The following is a 16,656-nucleotide window of genomic DNA, read 5'->3' on the forward strand; positions in this document are numbered from 1 at the left end:
AGAAAATAAAAAGAAAAAATAAAAAGAAGAAAAAGAAAAAGAAAGAAGAAAGAAGAAAAAAAAAGAAGAAAAAAAAATCAATTTGTGTACTTTGGTAAATAATATCGTCTTGGTTCTTTTGTCAATGTTTGAGAATCTCCAGAATGAAAAGGTGAAGAAAAATAAAAAAATGTAAAATAATTTGGAAATGTCTGCCGAACTCCAAGTAGTAAAGCCTACTATTCCAAAATTTCCTACCCTTACCTAAGTCCCATTACAACCCGAAAGTCCTCCAAAAGTGTATGTATTTGCTGCATTGTGATTGCTAACTAGAATTTTTTCAAGCCTATGGTAGCGTGATGCATGTTCTCGGATTTGAGTGATAAATTTGTAACCCTTTCTAAACACTTGAGAGAAATTTTGGTGAGATTGTGTGAAGAGAGAGTTGAACTTGATGAATGAATGCTAAAGTGTACAAATTGTGTCATTTTTTTGTAAGCAACCATGGAGCATGATGAATGTTTTGTAGTAGCTGGAACTTTGAAAATTGAGATTGATTAGATTTGAGAAATTGAATTTAAATTTGCTTTTAACTGCACAAAATCTGAAATAAATTGTTGCTTGGGAAATAATAGATTAAGTTTGGGGTTGTGATGACTCTTCATCATATGCATATTTTTCATTGATTTAGTCTTATTTATCTTTAACCATTAGTTAATTTAAGGATTTATTTGATATATTTTGTTGATTTTAGTTCTTTGCTTTAATGAAATGTTTATTTTCTTATTTGCTTGATTAAATAGAGATTTTCGTAGTTTTGCGTTGTTACTTTGTTTTAGTGCAGTGCTGAATTTTGGTGAGAAATCAACATGACATATGTAGCGTATTTCAGACATATCTGGAGTTGTAGATGTCCAATTGGAGTCAAACCAAGTGCAAATGAAAGCTAAGATCCATAGCTACAACTTCCATGAAGACACCGGAACCAAATTCAAACTCAAAAGAGTAGAAATATGCAATATACGTCGGACATTAGATGTTGAGCGCTTGAAGCGCGCCAGACGCGGCTGGGGCGCTTTTCCAGCCATCCAACACTGTCCAGGTGAGCCTGGAGCGCTTTCCCCGCTCATGGGGCGCACGACGCGCATCAGCTATCATAAATACCCAATTTTGTTTTTTTTACTGTTTTAGGGATCTTTTGGACTCTTAGGAAGTTGGGAGACTTGTGTCCTAGCATAAAAACTCAAAGACAGACGTTTCTAACATCATTGGAGCAATTTTATCAAGAATCATTCATGAATCCTTCTAGTAATTCTTCTCTAATCTCTATCTCTTTTATCTCTGTCATGAGTAACTAAACCCTATTTGTTAGGGATGAGTGTAACAAGATGAAACCCTTATTTTTATGATTTGATTTCTAGTTATATGAATGAGTTTATTGAATTATTTTTCTCATATTTGTGCTTAATGCTTTTTATTGCTTGATCAACATTAAAATGTTCTACGATTTGTATTTTGAAACGGAAGTGGACTTTACGAATGCTTGAGATGAGAAATTCATGAATTTGTAGTCTAGACATAGGTGCAGGTCATGAAACCAATTAAATTAGTTGCAAAACAATAATTTACAAGAGAATTTCTATACGGTAATGCTTAATTCTAATAAAAAAAAAACACTGCCCAAAGTATTTAAGCAGCATAATACATCAGGACTATGAAACCTATCAAACATAACTCATACTCTTGGGGTATTCTCGGCAGGCACATGTACAAAAACATTGCCCCAAGAATTTTAACTCTCCCACGTCACATCAAAAAAAGTGGTACACGGACCCATCCAAACAAAAGTCAAGCTGACAATATAAGGTATAGGTATAGTCTTTCAAAATGAAATAATTACAACCACAAAAGAAAGACATATAGCCCCTATACAACCATCTAATCTGATCACGCTACAAAATACTATACAACCCGGGTGATCTCCACGAACCCCACAAGATCCTCCTGACACAGCTTCGGTCAGGTATGTCTAACTACCTTTCCATCTTTAAGGTACTAACCGGTAGGACGATCCCGATCCTCATTTGAGGGCAAAGCCCAGATTTCCACAATAATTGTAAAGGGTCACCAACCGAAATTAACAAATAACACTTAGCAAAATTCTTATATTTTCAAATCCTTATATTTTTACACCTCAATCACACATCAAACATTCATAACATCAATTATGAACACATAAGTACATCGAAACTTAATCAACCCAAATTCACACCTCAAAGCAATTACATCAAATCACAACAAGAACCAAATATTTATATACAATCATCATAGTATAACAAACATGACTCGCGTGCCAAGCACCCTAATGCAATGCAAATATGCCAAAATGCATGATTCCAGAATTCCAACCAAAACCTTCCTCGAATGGGCGTAAATCATAATTGTACAGCCTCTCTCAGACCAATACTAATTACCAAGCTGCAATCTCTCACCGATCAACATGATTTACTAGCGTGCAATCGCTCACAGATCAACACGATTTTCTAGAGTGCAATCACTCACATATCAACACATTCTAGAGTGCAACCTCTTACAGACCAGCACTAATTACCAAGGTGCAATCTCTCACAGATCAGCACGACACAATAATCCTCGTTAAACCAACAAATCACATGGCATCATCCTGTGGCCCTCGCGGTCACCGTGTACTATGAAATGCATGAGCATACTCTGACTCTTTTCACCACAATCATTAAGTAAATGCAGCTATTAAAAGATTCCCCATTTTTAATGTTAATTTAACACTAACGATTTTTCAAACTTATCATAGAGTATACTAAAAATAGATTTTCCTCAATAAAATTACTAACGCACATATTATTAGTTATGAATACACAATCACATCAAAACTTAATCACCACAACAACATTAATATATTAGAGTTCTCACCATCGCTAACTCGGTGCCAACGGTCTCGTTTCCTTTTCGAGACTCAAGGGGCTAACTACATAAATCTAAATATTTATAACAATTTATGCACAATAAAATTAATCCAACCACAACAAAATTCCCAAAATTAAATTTTTTTCACACACCAACTTTTAAAACCAAATAATCTACATTATTTAGTTAAAACTAAATAAAATAAATATTGTTCAAATCTCACGTACACACACTTGACTATTAAATCACCGAAATTTTTGAGATAATAAAATACTCTAAACTTTTTTTCTTTTTAAACTCAGTTCAAGAGTAATTAAAAGAGTAACTTTTTAAACTCTAACCATTTTTATTTTCAATCTATCTTTTTACTCAAACTCTTTAACTTAGTTAAAATTTGAACTTTTTCACAACTTTAACAACTCTGAATATTTTTTGTAAATTTTCAACTTCAGTTCAAACTCATCTATTTGAAAATAACTCATTACGTAGTTCAAACACAATAAATTTAATTACCGTCAATTCACACCAAAATCTATCAATTCAAATATAAATCACCCAATTTTAAAACTCCACATTTGTACACAAACTACATTAAATTCATTTTCCACAATCTCAAACACAAATCTCACAAATTTCCACCTCCACAAATACACATATAAAGCCCTATATGCAATCTAAAAGTTTGGAAGGAGCCTTTACCTTAACTATCGCTTTAACAATTGATTACGGCACCACGATTAATTATGGTAAAAAGTTTGCTCGCGTTGTCACTTCGTAAACTAGCTCACTAGCACCGCAGTGTGGCAAGGAGCAACGTTTCTTTTTGTCACTTCTCGAAAGGAAGCTTAGATCTAGTAGATAAATGAAGATATGTGTTTTGCAGTTTTTTTTTTTTTTTTTGTAAACCGAAGAAAGAAGAAGAAGTTTCTCGCGAAGCTTGAGAATGTTTCTGCTTTCTGTTTGTAGCCTTGAGAAGGTGTCACTAGCATAGAAATTGAATCAATTGGTAGAATTTGTGATAGGTCTAAAACTCTCGAACAAGTGGATTAATGGTTCCAACTTACGTGATTGTAATTCGTTTTCTTAATTTGTCTGAACCTAAATTAAAAATCCCATTCTTTGTTTTTTTATTGATTCTAAATCCGGTTAATATTGTCAGGAGTCCCTACGAGACGACTCGAGTTGTTGTCCTAAACTACGCTTTTATTACTCATTTGGCCCGTGGGCGAAAGCGGATCACATATTGAAGGAGGCTTGATGCAATTTCCCTTGAGGATGTAGTATTCACACCATATGATGATAATTGGTTCAATCATCCTTTTGATAAGACTACAATGTACTCGAACTACTATTGTTGGTGCAGAGTTTTACTCCCTTATCTATTAGAGCAATGTCTTTGATAGTTTGGTTGCATTTAGTGCATTCTACGTGACATTCCTCTAGTGCCACCTAATATAGATTGGGAGTGGCAGAATGGCATGCAAACATCTATTATAGTCGCTCGAACTTCAAAGTGTCTCTCCTTTAGTGAGGTCTTAGATAGCTATTATAATGGTACTACCTTAGTTCACATCCTCATATTCTCCCTAATGTTCCACCTATTACTCCACCGGCTGATCTACATGTTTCATCATCATTTGCACAAGTTGATCCATCATGTTCTGCATAAAACGTTATAGCCTCAATGCTTTTACAAGGTACTATCACTCTAGCAATGGTTCATATAACTTGATACACCAGTTTGGAGCATTACATCCAAAATATTTATTCAAAAATAATTTATTTGTCTTTTTGTTTTTTTGTTTTTTTGAAATAAGCGGGGGATTGTTGTGTTTTTAGAGTTATTTAAAAAAATTATAGTCATTTTAGTCCCACATTGGAGAGGCTTATTCAAGGCTGACCCAACATATTAAAGGCCTAAAGCGAAATTATTAGACAAGACCTTTTTAAAAATTAATAAACAAATTATTAATATTTTATTTAATAACTATAGAAAAATTCTTTAGTAGAATTAATAGCATTTTCAAATCTATTTTTTTTTTTATATTTTTCAAAAAAATAAAATAATACATTTCAACTGTTTTACAGCAACATCAATAACGCATGTAAATTTTTTTATCTTTTAGTTGAAGAAAAAAATAGTGTGTATACTACCACTCCAATAATTCATGTTAGCAATATGTTCACGACTGTCTTATGACAGTCTTATGATTTCTCAATTTATAACTAATATTTCTCATGTGGGCAATGTGTTCACTTTTTGTGTCGTAATTTCTCAATTTATAATTAATATTTCTTACATCCCTACTATCTTCGTTAACCAATTTAGCCATAGTAAGAAGATTATTAAATAATTTGCAACAAAAATATGTTTTATTTAATTTATATTAAATTTTATCGGTGGATAGCAAAAGTTAAGACCAAAGTTTTACTATGATATTTTCTAGACAAAAAATATCAATCCAAATAAACAATGATTCTGCCAAAAATTGAAAATTAAAACTTTTTTGAGCCTAATGTGTATGTAGATACACTGAAATATTTTTTATAATATATTATTAGGCTTTATACTTTATAAAAATTAAAATAAAAAAATATTTTTTGGTAAGACATAAACAAGACTTTACGTGACTCTCTCATGTACCGGTTAGGACGTATTATTTTATCAAACAATATTCAGAGAATATTCCATTTTAACACATTTCACACATGTTTTATTTTTTATTTTTTTATATACATTTTATAAGCCTTAAGTTGTGGAGTTCGATTTTTACGGAGACTTGTCCTGGTCACTTTTATTGTTACCAGTTTTCCTGTTAATAAACAAGGTGGGTAACAATTTCAGAAGTAAAAAAACTTTATAAAAGGAAAAACTCCTCCTTTCTTTTTTAAAAAGCGGAAAATAAAAGACAAACCTTATATTTTTCAGATTCATGAGAGAACAAGTAGGGACTTTGAAACTTTTTCATATTTTAATTTTTAAAAATTATTTTACAAATTTTATTTAAAAAATTATTTTAAAGAATAGAAGTAAAAAAAAACTTGTTTGAAAGATTTGTTTCTAAAAATAAAATTAGTTAGTCTTTATACATATACCAATTTACATAACGCGTACTATTTGATTAAGTTAATTTATGTAATAAGAAAATATGTACAATAACATGTCACATTCTTGCGTTAAACTCAAATTTATATTTAGATAATGATAATACACAACTATAACTATAGCAAACTATTCTACTCAAAATACAACAATTTTATTCAAAATACACTCGTTATATAATCTAAAATTTAGATAACATTTCAAAAGAAATTTGAAATTTCACTCTTCTTTTACGAACTTTATTTTGTTCAGTTTTTTCTTCCGTTAGTCTTTTGAAATATTTTATCATTTCACCAATTTTTTTATTAATGTCATTGTAAATCATTAATGAATTATTAAAATCTAAAAACAACGTGATTAAACCCTAATAAATTCATAGCATCGTAAATAAATCAACAATAAATCAACCAAATTTGAGATTCTTACTAATTGAGTTCATGTAATATTGTACAACTTACATCAGTTCAATACATTGTATACAAGATATTTACTCAAAAAAAAAAAATTATATGTGTCCGAGGGTTTTGTTATTTTATCAAAATATCAGTTCAATACATTGTATACAAGATATTTACTCAAAAAAAAAAAAAATAAATAATAAAAAATTATATGTGTTCGAGGGTTTTATTATTTTATCAAAATAACGTTCAATGAGATATTTTTACCGAGAAATATTTCATTCTCACCGATTTTATATTAAGTCAGAGTTTATCCTTTTCACTTTTACTCTTATCAATTTGTTTGTCTATTAACAAACTAAGGTTGCAAAGCTTTTTAAAAACTATAATAAAAAATCTTATTAAAAAAATTCCTATTTTCTTTGTAAATAAATCGGATAATAAATTTTTTTAGTTTAATTATAGTTTTAATTCCCTATTTTTATTTATTCACAAGATTAGTAATACCGTTAAAATTAGAGTTTGAATTTTCAAAAATATTTATTTTTATAATTTAAATAATGATATATGAATAAATGATTCTATATCATAACCAAAACTGTCTCATTTTAAATTAGAGGGATCAATTTCGTAAGTTAGTAAAAATAGAGGAATCAAAACTACAATTAACACAAAAATCTTAAATTTTTTATCTTAATAAAATAGTAATTATTCTTGCTAATTTTATTTTCCTAATTTAAGTTGAGACATTGATAACATAATTTGATTTTTTTTTATATTTTTTTTTTTTTACCAAAATATCACACTTCTAAAAAATAATACAAAAATACCCTACTTTTTAGGATTAGCCGGTTATTGATGATGTGACGACCTGAAGCAACAAATTTTCATCCGTAATAGAAGGTAGTATATTGGGGATGCGACCATCTACTAATATATATATATATATATATATTTAATAAATTATAAATAATTAAAAAATTTAAAATACTATTAATAAAATAAAATATATTAATAAATAATAATAATTATAATAATATTATTAAATTTATTAATAATAATAAAGTAAATTGTATTAATAAAATAAAACTAATTAAATTGAACAAATAAAACACATTAAATTAAATAAAAAATACCATAAATTGAAAAAAAAATCAAATTCAGATTTTATTATTATTATTTATTAGATTCGATAGAAAAAAAATAGGAGTAAGTTGTGATAATAAGGTGCCAAATTAGGAGGAAGTTGTTGTCTCAACAAATAATATGTGCATAATATTTTACCTTTTCTCAACAGCTCCCTCCTATTTTTATTCCGATCTAATAAACAAAAAAATGAAATAATAATAATAAAATATTGTTAATGTAATTAAAAAAAATATTTAAAAAATTTTATTTTAATAATAAAATAAAACAAAATATCAAAGTTAACGTATTTGAGTAGATGTGCGAAAATAAATAACATGTTATATTATTTTGACAACTCAATCTTATTTTACAGTTAAATTAACACTTAATATTATTTTGTTAACAATTGAGTTAATGATTATTTAATAAATTAAAAATAATTAAAAAAATCAAAATATTATTAATAAAAATAAAATAAAATACATTAAATTTTGGGGAAAAAATGCAATGAAATAGATGTGCTAAAACAAACGATGTGTTATATTATAACAACATTCTCCTATATTTTTTTTTCTTCTGAATCTAATAAATAAAAATGAACGAAAATATAATAATAAAATTTGATTTTTTTTCTTTCAATTTGTAGTATGTTTTTCTTTAATTTAATGTATTTTGTTTGTTTAATTTATTTTATTAATATAATTTATTATTATTATTATTATTATTACTATTATTATTATTATTATTACTATTATTATTATTACAATTAATAATATTATTAAAATTAATTATTATTATTATTATTTATTTTTAATAGTATTTTTATATATTTTTTAATTATTTATAATTTATTAAATAATAATTAAAAGTATTAAAAGAGAACTTCAACCAAATTTTTTTTTTATAGGCGATATAAAGAAAATATGAAAATTTTAGATGACAATTGATATAATAATTATGCCATCTCACACAACTTTGCTAAGTATGTTATTTACTGCGACTAAGGTTTATCGATTCAAAACGTTAATGACCAAATTATCTTAAAAATAATATAGGACTAAAATGTATATATTTTTTAGGTTAAATTACATTCGTGGTACTTTAACTTAATTTCAGGTAACGTTTTAGTCCTTTATCTTTTTTTTTTCTTCCCGATTTAGTCCTTTATTCTTAAAAATATCAAATAAAGTATGAAAATATGAATTTATTTGAAGATTTGCGTTACGAATTTGATGAAATTTGTATTATATTGAAGAATATAATTAATTTTATGAGTTTTGATTGAATTTTTTTTTGAATTTTTGTATAAAAAAGGATATTATTGTTGAAATTTTAAAACATAAAATATCAAATTGTCACTTAAAATTAAAATAAAGGACCAAGTCGGGACAAAAAAAAGATAAATGACTAAAACGTTACCTGAAATTAAGTTAAGGGACCTCGAATGTAATTTAGCCTATTTTTTATTAACAGAAATTTATTTCGTCTAAAATTGAGAATAATTTAGGACTAAAATATAAATATTTTTGATAAACAAAAAATTTATTTCCATCTAAAATTGAAAATACTAAAAAGAATATTACCTCATTCTTTTAAATATAATATCAATTGACTAAATTAAAGATATTAAGAATATACCAAATCAAATATATTCAGAAAGATGATAGCAAAATATATTTTTTTTTAATAACGTGACCAACTAAATTAGATAAAATAAAATTAAGTTTAATATTTTTATTTATTTATTTATAAATTTTTGCTTACATTATATTAATAGTAATGTAAAAGAAAATTAATTAATAACATGAATTCAATTCAGTTGTATTTCGTTAGAGTCGTGTCATAGTTGAATATATAATATCATTAAAAATAAATAAACCAAAAAATCCCATAAATTATAAAATAAATAAAAAACTCAATTTTAAAAATAAAATACTAAAAATTAATTTTAAAATAAATGAATAAATTAATTACGCCTTTAAGCCTAATTTTATACTTTGGGACTAAGCATCCTTTGCACACAAGCATCCTTTGCACACAAAAAAGGAAAAGAAAACAGAAAAAAATATTTCTCCCTGACTGAGGTTTTCCTCCATGTACCTTACGATCGTAGCGCCTCCATCCTCAACTTGCAAATCAAGGTATTTCTTCAATTTCCATTTTCATACTTCACCATATACCTCATCAATTTCGTTTTTACATTCAATTCAGTTGTTTATATGTAACTGATTTTTTTCCTTATTTTTAGGGCTCAATACTTCAATGGTATTCAATTGGTACTGATTTGATAAAACCACAGCTATAATGAGTAATCCTCCAGCTAAATCGCGTGCTCAGCCAGCCATCGCGGCGTCGCCGGTAATCATCCCTGATGAACTTATACCTGAAGTGCTTTCTTTTGCTAATGTGAAAACTCTTATGAAAATGAAGTGTGTTTGCAAGTCTTGGAAATCTATAATTTCTGATCCTGAATTTTTGAAACTGCATCTTAAGAGATCGGCATTAAGGCCTCACTTGACACTGTTTTTGAGTAAGTCACGGCTTGATGGGGATAACAATGTTGTACCTTTTCCTGTGAGCCGTTTAATCGAGAATCCGTTGATTACGCTTCCCGATGATCAGGATTCTCGATTGAAGGATAAGGATTGTCGTTATGTTATTGGATCTTGCAATGGATTACTTTGTTTGCTCGGTTATTCTTCCACCGCTGCATATCGAGAGATCTGGCTTCGGTTTTGGAACCCTGCGGTGGGTAAAATTTCGTATAAATTAGGGTATTTTGTTGATAATGTTTTGGGGCTGTATACCCATTTCAAGTTTGCATTTGGTTATGATATTTCATCGGAAACTTATAAGGTTGTGCTGTTAGTTTTGGATGAAGCGCGAAATAGTACCGAGGTGCGAGTTTTTAGTTTGGGTCATAATGTTTGGAGAACTATTCAAAATTTTCCTGCGGTTCCTCTTCCTTTTCGGTATTCTCATCCTGGTGTGCATGATGGTGTGTATTTGAATGGTAGTCTTAATTGGTTGGCCCTTCATAGTAACTTCCGTTCTGTTGGTTCTTATGGTTGGAAGAATATTAATAATGTTAAGGAGTTTGTGATTATTTCACTTGATTTGGGAACTGAGACTTACAGACAGTTGATGCCTCCTCGTGGTTTTGATGAAGTGTCACCTGTTGAGCCATCTGTATGTGTATTGATGGACTGCCTTTGCTTTTGTAATGATTTTAAAAGGTCTGAATTTGTCATATGGCAGATGAAGATATTTGGAGTTGAAGAGTCTTGGACTCAACTCCTAAAAATTAGTTATCAGAATCTTCAGAGACATCATAACTTTGTTGACTCACAATATTCTCAATGGTTGCCATTGCACCTTTCTGATCACAGTGGTACATTGATATTGGTGAACAATCAAGAGCGACAAGCATTTCTCTATAATTTGAGGGATAATAGTGTAGTGCGGACTAGAATTACTGATGAAATACATTGGTTCTCTGCTAAGGTTTATGTTGAAAGCTTTGTTTCTGACAATTTGAATTTGAAAGTAAGTGCTTCCTAGATGATATACTTTTATATTTCGTGTCAATTCATGTGCTTTGTTCGATTGACGGTGTCAATCTTTTCTCTTTGATGGCTTTGGTTGATATTGTAAAGGTTTGGTAATATTTGAATCCAATGAGTTTGTTTCTTTTTTACTTGGAAGCTTGAAGATGATATTTTAAGGTCATCATTAGCTTGAAGGCGATTATTCCAAAAGGAAAATCTGTTTTTATATTAATTTCATTTACTTTAAAACTTTGTTACAGATATAATATATTGAACTAGCTGATCTTATTGCCTTGTTTAGAATTTGGTTATCTTTATGTTTGATCTTTTAGCCATAAATAGGGATGTTTTTGTAAATTAATGTTGTTTGATATTTCTCTTGGTATGAATTTTTTCACACCAGATCAAGCACTTCCACACTGATTCAGTTATCCAAAATTATTTTATTTCTATTCCTTATAAGTTATAATATTGTTTCTATAAAATCAAATTTTCTATTACACAACCCTCATGTCACTGATGATATAAGCTTGCAGTCATGGCATCATGGTCAAAGCTAATTTCTTTATTTCTTCACAAAGGCATATGGTCGCACTTTATAGAATTATGCATTCATTTTTTTCGAGTTTTTGTTTCTACTTTTGTGTTTTGCAGTTTTATTTTCATGTCTAACAGAGTCATTTTTAAACTATAGATCTACAACCCCAACTTCAGGCACATCAACCCTTATTAATGGTACATTGGGGGTATGGTTGGAGGAAAGGAAGAAAGGAGCTTATTGGAGCTACAGATGCTTCAGTTACAGTACTGATTTTGTTGTACAAGACATTTATGGCCCTCTTGATGTCTTTCTTTTAGGTTTCTTTGAAAATATTCGAAGCAACTCACTGCTTAATATTGTTCTGTTTTACAACTCTGCTCCTGTTTGTTTAGAAGCAGGTGAATGTCTCCAGATCTTTATAACTTTTAAGATCTTTTTAGTATATCATGAATATTGTTGTAGTTGATCAAGATCCAGTGATCGATGGTCGGATGTTTCTCTTCTTTTTTATTTTTCGTTATTTGTTTTATTTGTCATAATGTCTCATTTTTACCCATTTATTGTGCTAGTGTCAATTTCTGTGCGATCCCAAAATTTCATTTTTAGGGGACTCTATTTAGTGGCAACAAATTCATTGACAGCGACTCATTCATCAAACTAAAGGTTTTGTGGCTAACAGAAAATAGCCAGTAAAACTCAATCTGTTTATTTGTGCACCTGAGCTTAAAACAATGAAAACACCAGTTGGTACAAGGAAACGAAAACCAACCTGTTACCGTTCAGCAGAGGGAGGTCTCAAAACCCTGAGTGATGAGAGTGAGCTAGCGTTTGTGACATTCACACTTCTTCCCATGGTGCACATAGTTTCATATATTGCATCACTTTCCTCTCACTGATCTATCAAACAATGAGTTGTGATGAACAAAGTTTCATGATTTGTTCTTCAACCTCTTCTTCCAATTTGATATGGCTTATCAATTCTCTTAGACTTGGAAATATTACTCTATTAATATTCTCCATTTTACACATTTAGTACAGCATTTATAGGGGCATAAGTGTATAAATCTAGGCAAAGATATTGCCATAAATGTAGCTAGGTAGTTAATTCCAGCGTTTCCCGGCGAGATCTCGGTGTGGTGCAGTGCCTGACCGCAACGGCGTGGTCTGCAACAGCGTGAAACAAGATTCCGCTATCCCGCCATAGTTAATCTCAACGTTTCTCAATGAGATCCCGCTATTATTTCTTCCTTCTCTGTTTTGTTGTTTCAACTTTCACCTAGGAAGAAGAGGAAGAAGAATATGCTAATGAAGATGATGCTTATCTTTGATTCCTATGCTAGAACATGCATTTTAGTTTTAATATTTAGTTATTTTATTACTGAGTTAAAGACTTCAATATGCATCATCTTTATTTCTTTTACTTTTGTTGGTATTTCAATGTATGTTTTGACTAAGAGTAAGACTTGTGAATTTTTATTACTAATTATGAATGTTTCAAAGTTTGAGTCATTTGTTAATTTTGCATTAAATATAGGTTTATATAGTATTATTCATGTAATTTGTCCAAAAAATAGCAGTTATCCCGTCTATCCCAGAACGCGCTATCCCACTTTTGGGTTGGCCATGACGCACCGCTATCTGGGATTAACGACCTAGAAATATAGAAAAATTGGATTCATTTTTAATAGATGTCATTTGGATTCATTATTTAGCACATTTTTGAAATTGAATCTACAGATCATATTTCGTTACTTAATTATTGAAGCCATTGAAAACTTTAGTGATCATGGCTGATGGGTCATCATTTTTACTAAAGTGAGTCATGTAGGCCACAAGCTAATTAAGTCTAAAACCATATTTATTCTTTCAATTCTCCAGATTCTAACGGTGAGAAGCAACAAGCACCGACTTACATTTATTGCATTGGTCCAGACTTCTCCAAGCTCTAAATAAAAAGACTTTCCTTTATCAGGTCTATTCTAGATTTGTGTTTCATCATTTATACATGCTTATGTGATTGATCATATGATACTTTACGTATAGTATTATATGATTTGAAACTATGCATTATATCTGAGGGAGGTTGATTAGTTACAAATTCTTGATAATATAAGTTGTGATTTCATTTAGATAAACCAACAGGTTTGTTGCTGGTGATTTGCCAGTTCGTGTAGTAAGATGAAATGAAGGGGGCAATGCATTAAGCTAACTGCAACAACATAAAAATCTTCTCAAATGTTTAGTACCATTTTTGCTCTATATTTATATAACTCTATCTAACTAAGGTAGTTACGTAGCATTGTGAGGGAATGCCGGCTAAGTACGATAACATATAGCTCATTTTATCAGTGGTAGGATTCCGCATTTAAACCTCTATTAGATTTGATCCAATATATGCAATTGATCTCAATTACTTAAAGGTAGGCAACTCACTTTGCTTTTCAGTACAGAAAATCAGCCGCAACATATAAAAATCTCATGAAGTTTGATTCTAATTAGATTACTCTTATGGAAGTTTACTTTTAACTAGTCACTTCAAAGCTTCTTAAAATATATTTTTGAAGTCTATAAATTTTCATAATTCACTTTTCCAATATTGCGGCTGCTAAATTTGTAAGTTGGTAGCTAAATGTTAGTGTTTAATTTGTTAGTGGAGGGGAATTTGTTAGTAGTAGGGATCGAACCCTAGACCTTCCACATAATACTTCTTCGGCGTCCCAATCCATACCACTAGACTATTCCTTCGGAGATGAATTTTAAGTTTAATCTCTAGTTACTTTAAACCTTTGACACTTAAACTTTTTTGTTATTTAGGGTATTTACATTATCTGTTATTTACATATATGTTTTGCATAAGATATGTGATTTTTATTATTAGTTCTTATTTATGAATATTTCATGTATTGAGTATTTTAATTTTTCATCACTTATATATACAGTTTTAATTACTTATGATTTATATAAAATTCCGAATAGTGGCCATCTTGCTATAGCTTTCTTAAGACTGGCTATGCGCTGCTATCCGGGATTGATAAGTATGATAGAGATTGCCAAAGAACAAATCCATTCTCTTCCACCTTTGGTCCTTTGAGTTTATGATAATTAATAGCTTTCCATACTGAACCAACTGTGTTAGGGGAGGGTGAATGTGGTGGTAGTAGGGATCGATCTCTAGACCTCCCACGTAATACTTCTTCGGCGTCCCAACCCATACCACTAGGCTATTCCTTCGGGGATGAATCTGAAGTTTAATCTTTAGTTATTTTAAACCTTTGATGCTTAAGCTTTTTTGTTATTTAGGTTTTATACAGTATTTATTTACATTTATGTTTTGCACAAGATATATGATTTTTGTTGTTATTTCTTATTTATGTATTGAGTATTTTAATTTTTCATTACTTATATATACAATTTTTTTTTTCTTTATAAAATTCCGAATAGCGGCCATCTCGCTATACCTTTTTTAAGACTGGCTTCTATGCGCCGCTATCCGGGATTGATAAGTATGGTAGATATTATCAAATAACAAATTCATTCTCTTTGACCTTGAGTTTATGAAAATTAATAGGTTTCCATACTGAACCAGCTGTGTTGATAAAAGAAGAATGAAGCTAAAGTATGCCATACGTAGCAAAACTGGTTATAGGAAGCCAAAAACTTAGCCAAACACTGTCTTATGTACAATTCGATTTTGGAGCTTGTAAATTAGATTTCTCATGCCATCCTTACAGATCTGAAGGAAAATCACTTCCATATATTCTTAAAAGGGTGAAAATTTTTACATTTCTTATAATTACTTTTTTCAATCACATAATTAATTATAAGATATAAATAATTGGTGATTGCTCATCCAACCCTCCATGTTTGCTCATTTTTCTGGCTTTTTACTGGATCCTAGCTTCCGGTAGTATAAAATTCAGTAAAATACACTACCAGATCTTAGCTTTCAGTAGTGTATTTGCGAGCGGGTGAGCAAACACGGGGGGCCGATGAGCAACCTTCTAAATAATTCTCTATTGGTAACATTTTTCTATTGTTACCTTCTCGTCATTATTGCAGGCATCTACCTAGCTCTTTCAAGTTTACGTCTGGTCATGATAATTCAGCCGACACTTGTGATGTGGTGCCTGTAGCGTTAAACTTCGATTGTTACATTGAAAGCTCGAATGAGATGCTTTGATAAATATTAGTATCCATGTTGTTTCTCTTCAATTACACTATATTCGTCCTTGGGCGACTGGTGGTGTGTATTTGGCGGCACTCTTTACTGGTTGGCCATTCACAATAACTTCAGGTATGATTGGAATGTTATTACTGTTGAGCAATTTTCGATTATTTGGTTGATTTGGGAACAGAGAAACACAGGAAATTGCTGGCCCTTTTAATATTTGGTGAAGTGCCACTTGTTGAGCCAAACGTTGCTCTTTCGATCGATTGTCTTTGTTTTCTCATAATTTGACGAGAACCGATTTTGTTATATGGCAGATGACGGAATTTGGTGTTGAAGAGTCTTAGACTCAATTCATTAAAATTAGTTATCAGAATCTTCAAATAGATTATAACTTTGGGTATCAATCTCAATGGTTGCTATTGCACCTTTCTGAGAATAGAGATACATTGATATTGGAAAGACAATAGAGTTGAGAGAACTATAATTGCCAATGAAATATGTTGGTTCTTTGCCAAGGATTATGCTGAAAGCTTGGTTTCTTTATGAAAGTAAGTTCCTCCTATGTTTTACTTGTTTGGAATTGTATTAATTCATTTATACATTGTTTAATAGATTGTGAGGACATTTGTTTTTTGGCTTTGGTTGATTGTATTGCTGAATCTATTGGCTGTTGTTGACAGTTTGACAATCTCTGATAGTGTTTTGTTTCTTTGGTACATAGAGACAGATCTTTCTTTGTTTATGAAAATTGTGCATGTTCAGAAAGTTGGCAGCACTCTTTCTAATACTTCCCGAACTCTGCTTGGAGAAGCAACTCCTTTTACTTATCAGTTCACAAACATCGG

The 16,656-nt window shown here is 30.1% G+C and overlaps 1 protein-coding gene across 5 annotated transcripts in view; it reads left to right on the top strand.

Annotated features, from left to right (window-relative positions):
* Positions 1 to 9,552: 9,552 nt before the first annotated feature.
* The window catches only part of LOC101509707 (F-box/kelch-repeat protein At3g23880-like), an 8,647-nt gene continuing 1,543 nt past the window's right edge, over positions 9,553 to 16,656 (top strand). For 3 of the 5 annotated variants that reach the window (XM_012719827.3, XM_012719828.3, XM_004514222.4), the window contains exons 1-7: positions 9,553 to 9,692; positions 9,800 to 11,097; positions 11,794 to 12,038; positions 13,519 to 13,612; positions 15,209 to 15,408; positions 15,700 to 15,934; positions 16,126 to 16,359. In XM_012719827.3, the coding sequence (XP_012575281.1) occupies positions 9,856 to 11,097; positions 11,794 to 11,832 (1,281 nt within the window). In that variant the 5' untranslated portion in view covers positions 9,553 to 9,692; positions 9,800 to 9,855 and the 3' untranslated portion in view covers positions 11,833 to 12,038; positions 13,519 to 13,612; positions 15,209 to 15,408; positions 15,700 to 15,934; positions 16,126 to 16,359. The remainder of the gene's footprint in view (positions 9,693 to 9,799; positions 11,098 to 11,793; positions 12,039 to 13,518; positions 13,613 to 15,208; positions 15,409 to 15,699; positions 15,935 to 16,125; positions 16,360 to 16,656) is intronic. The other 2 variants (XM_004514223.4, XM_012719829.3) reach the window with 2 other exon arrangements.

This window comes from Cicer arietinum, chromosome 3 (genome assembly GCF_000331145.2).
Source record: "Cicer arietinum cultivar CDC Frontier isolate Library 1 chromosome 3, Cicar.CDCFrontier_v2.0, whole genome shotgun sequence".
Lineage (NCBI taxonomy): Eukaryota > Viridiplantae > Streptophyta > Magnoliopsida > Fabales > Fabaceae > Cicer > Cicer arietinum.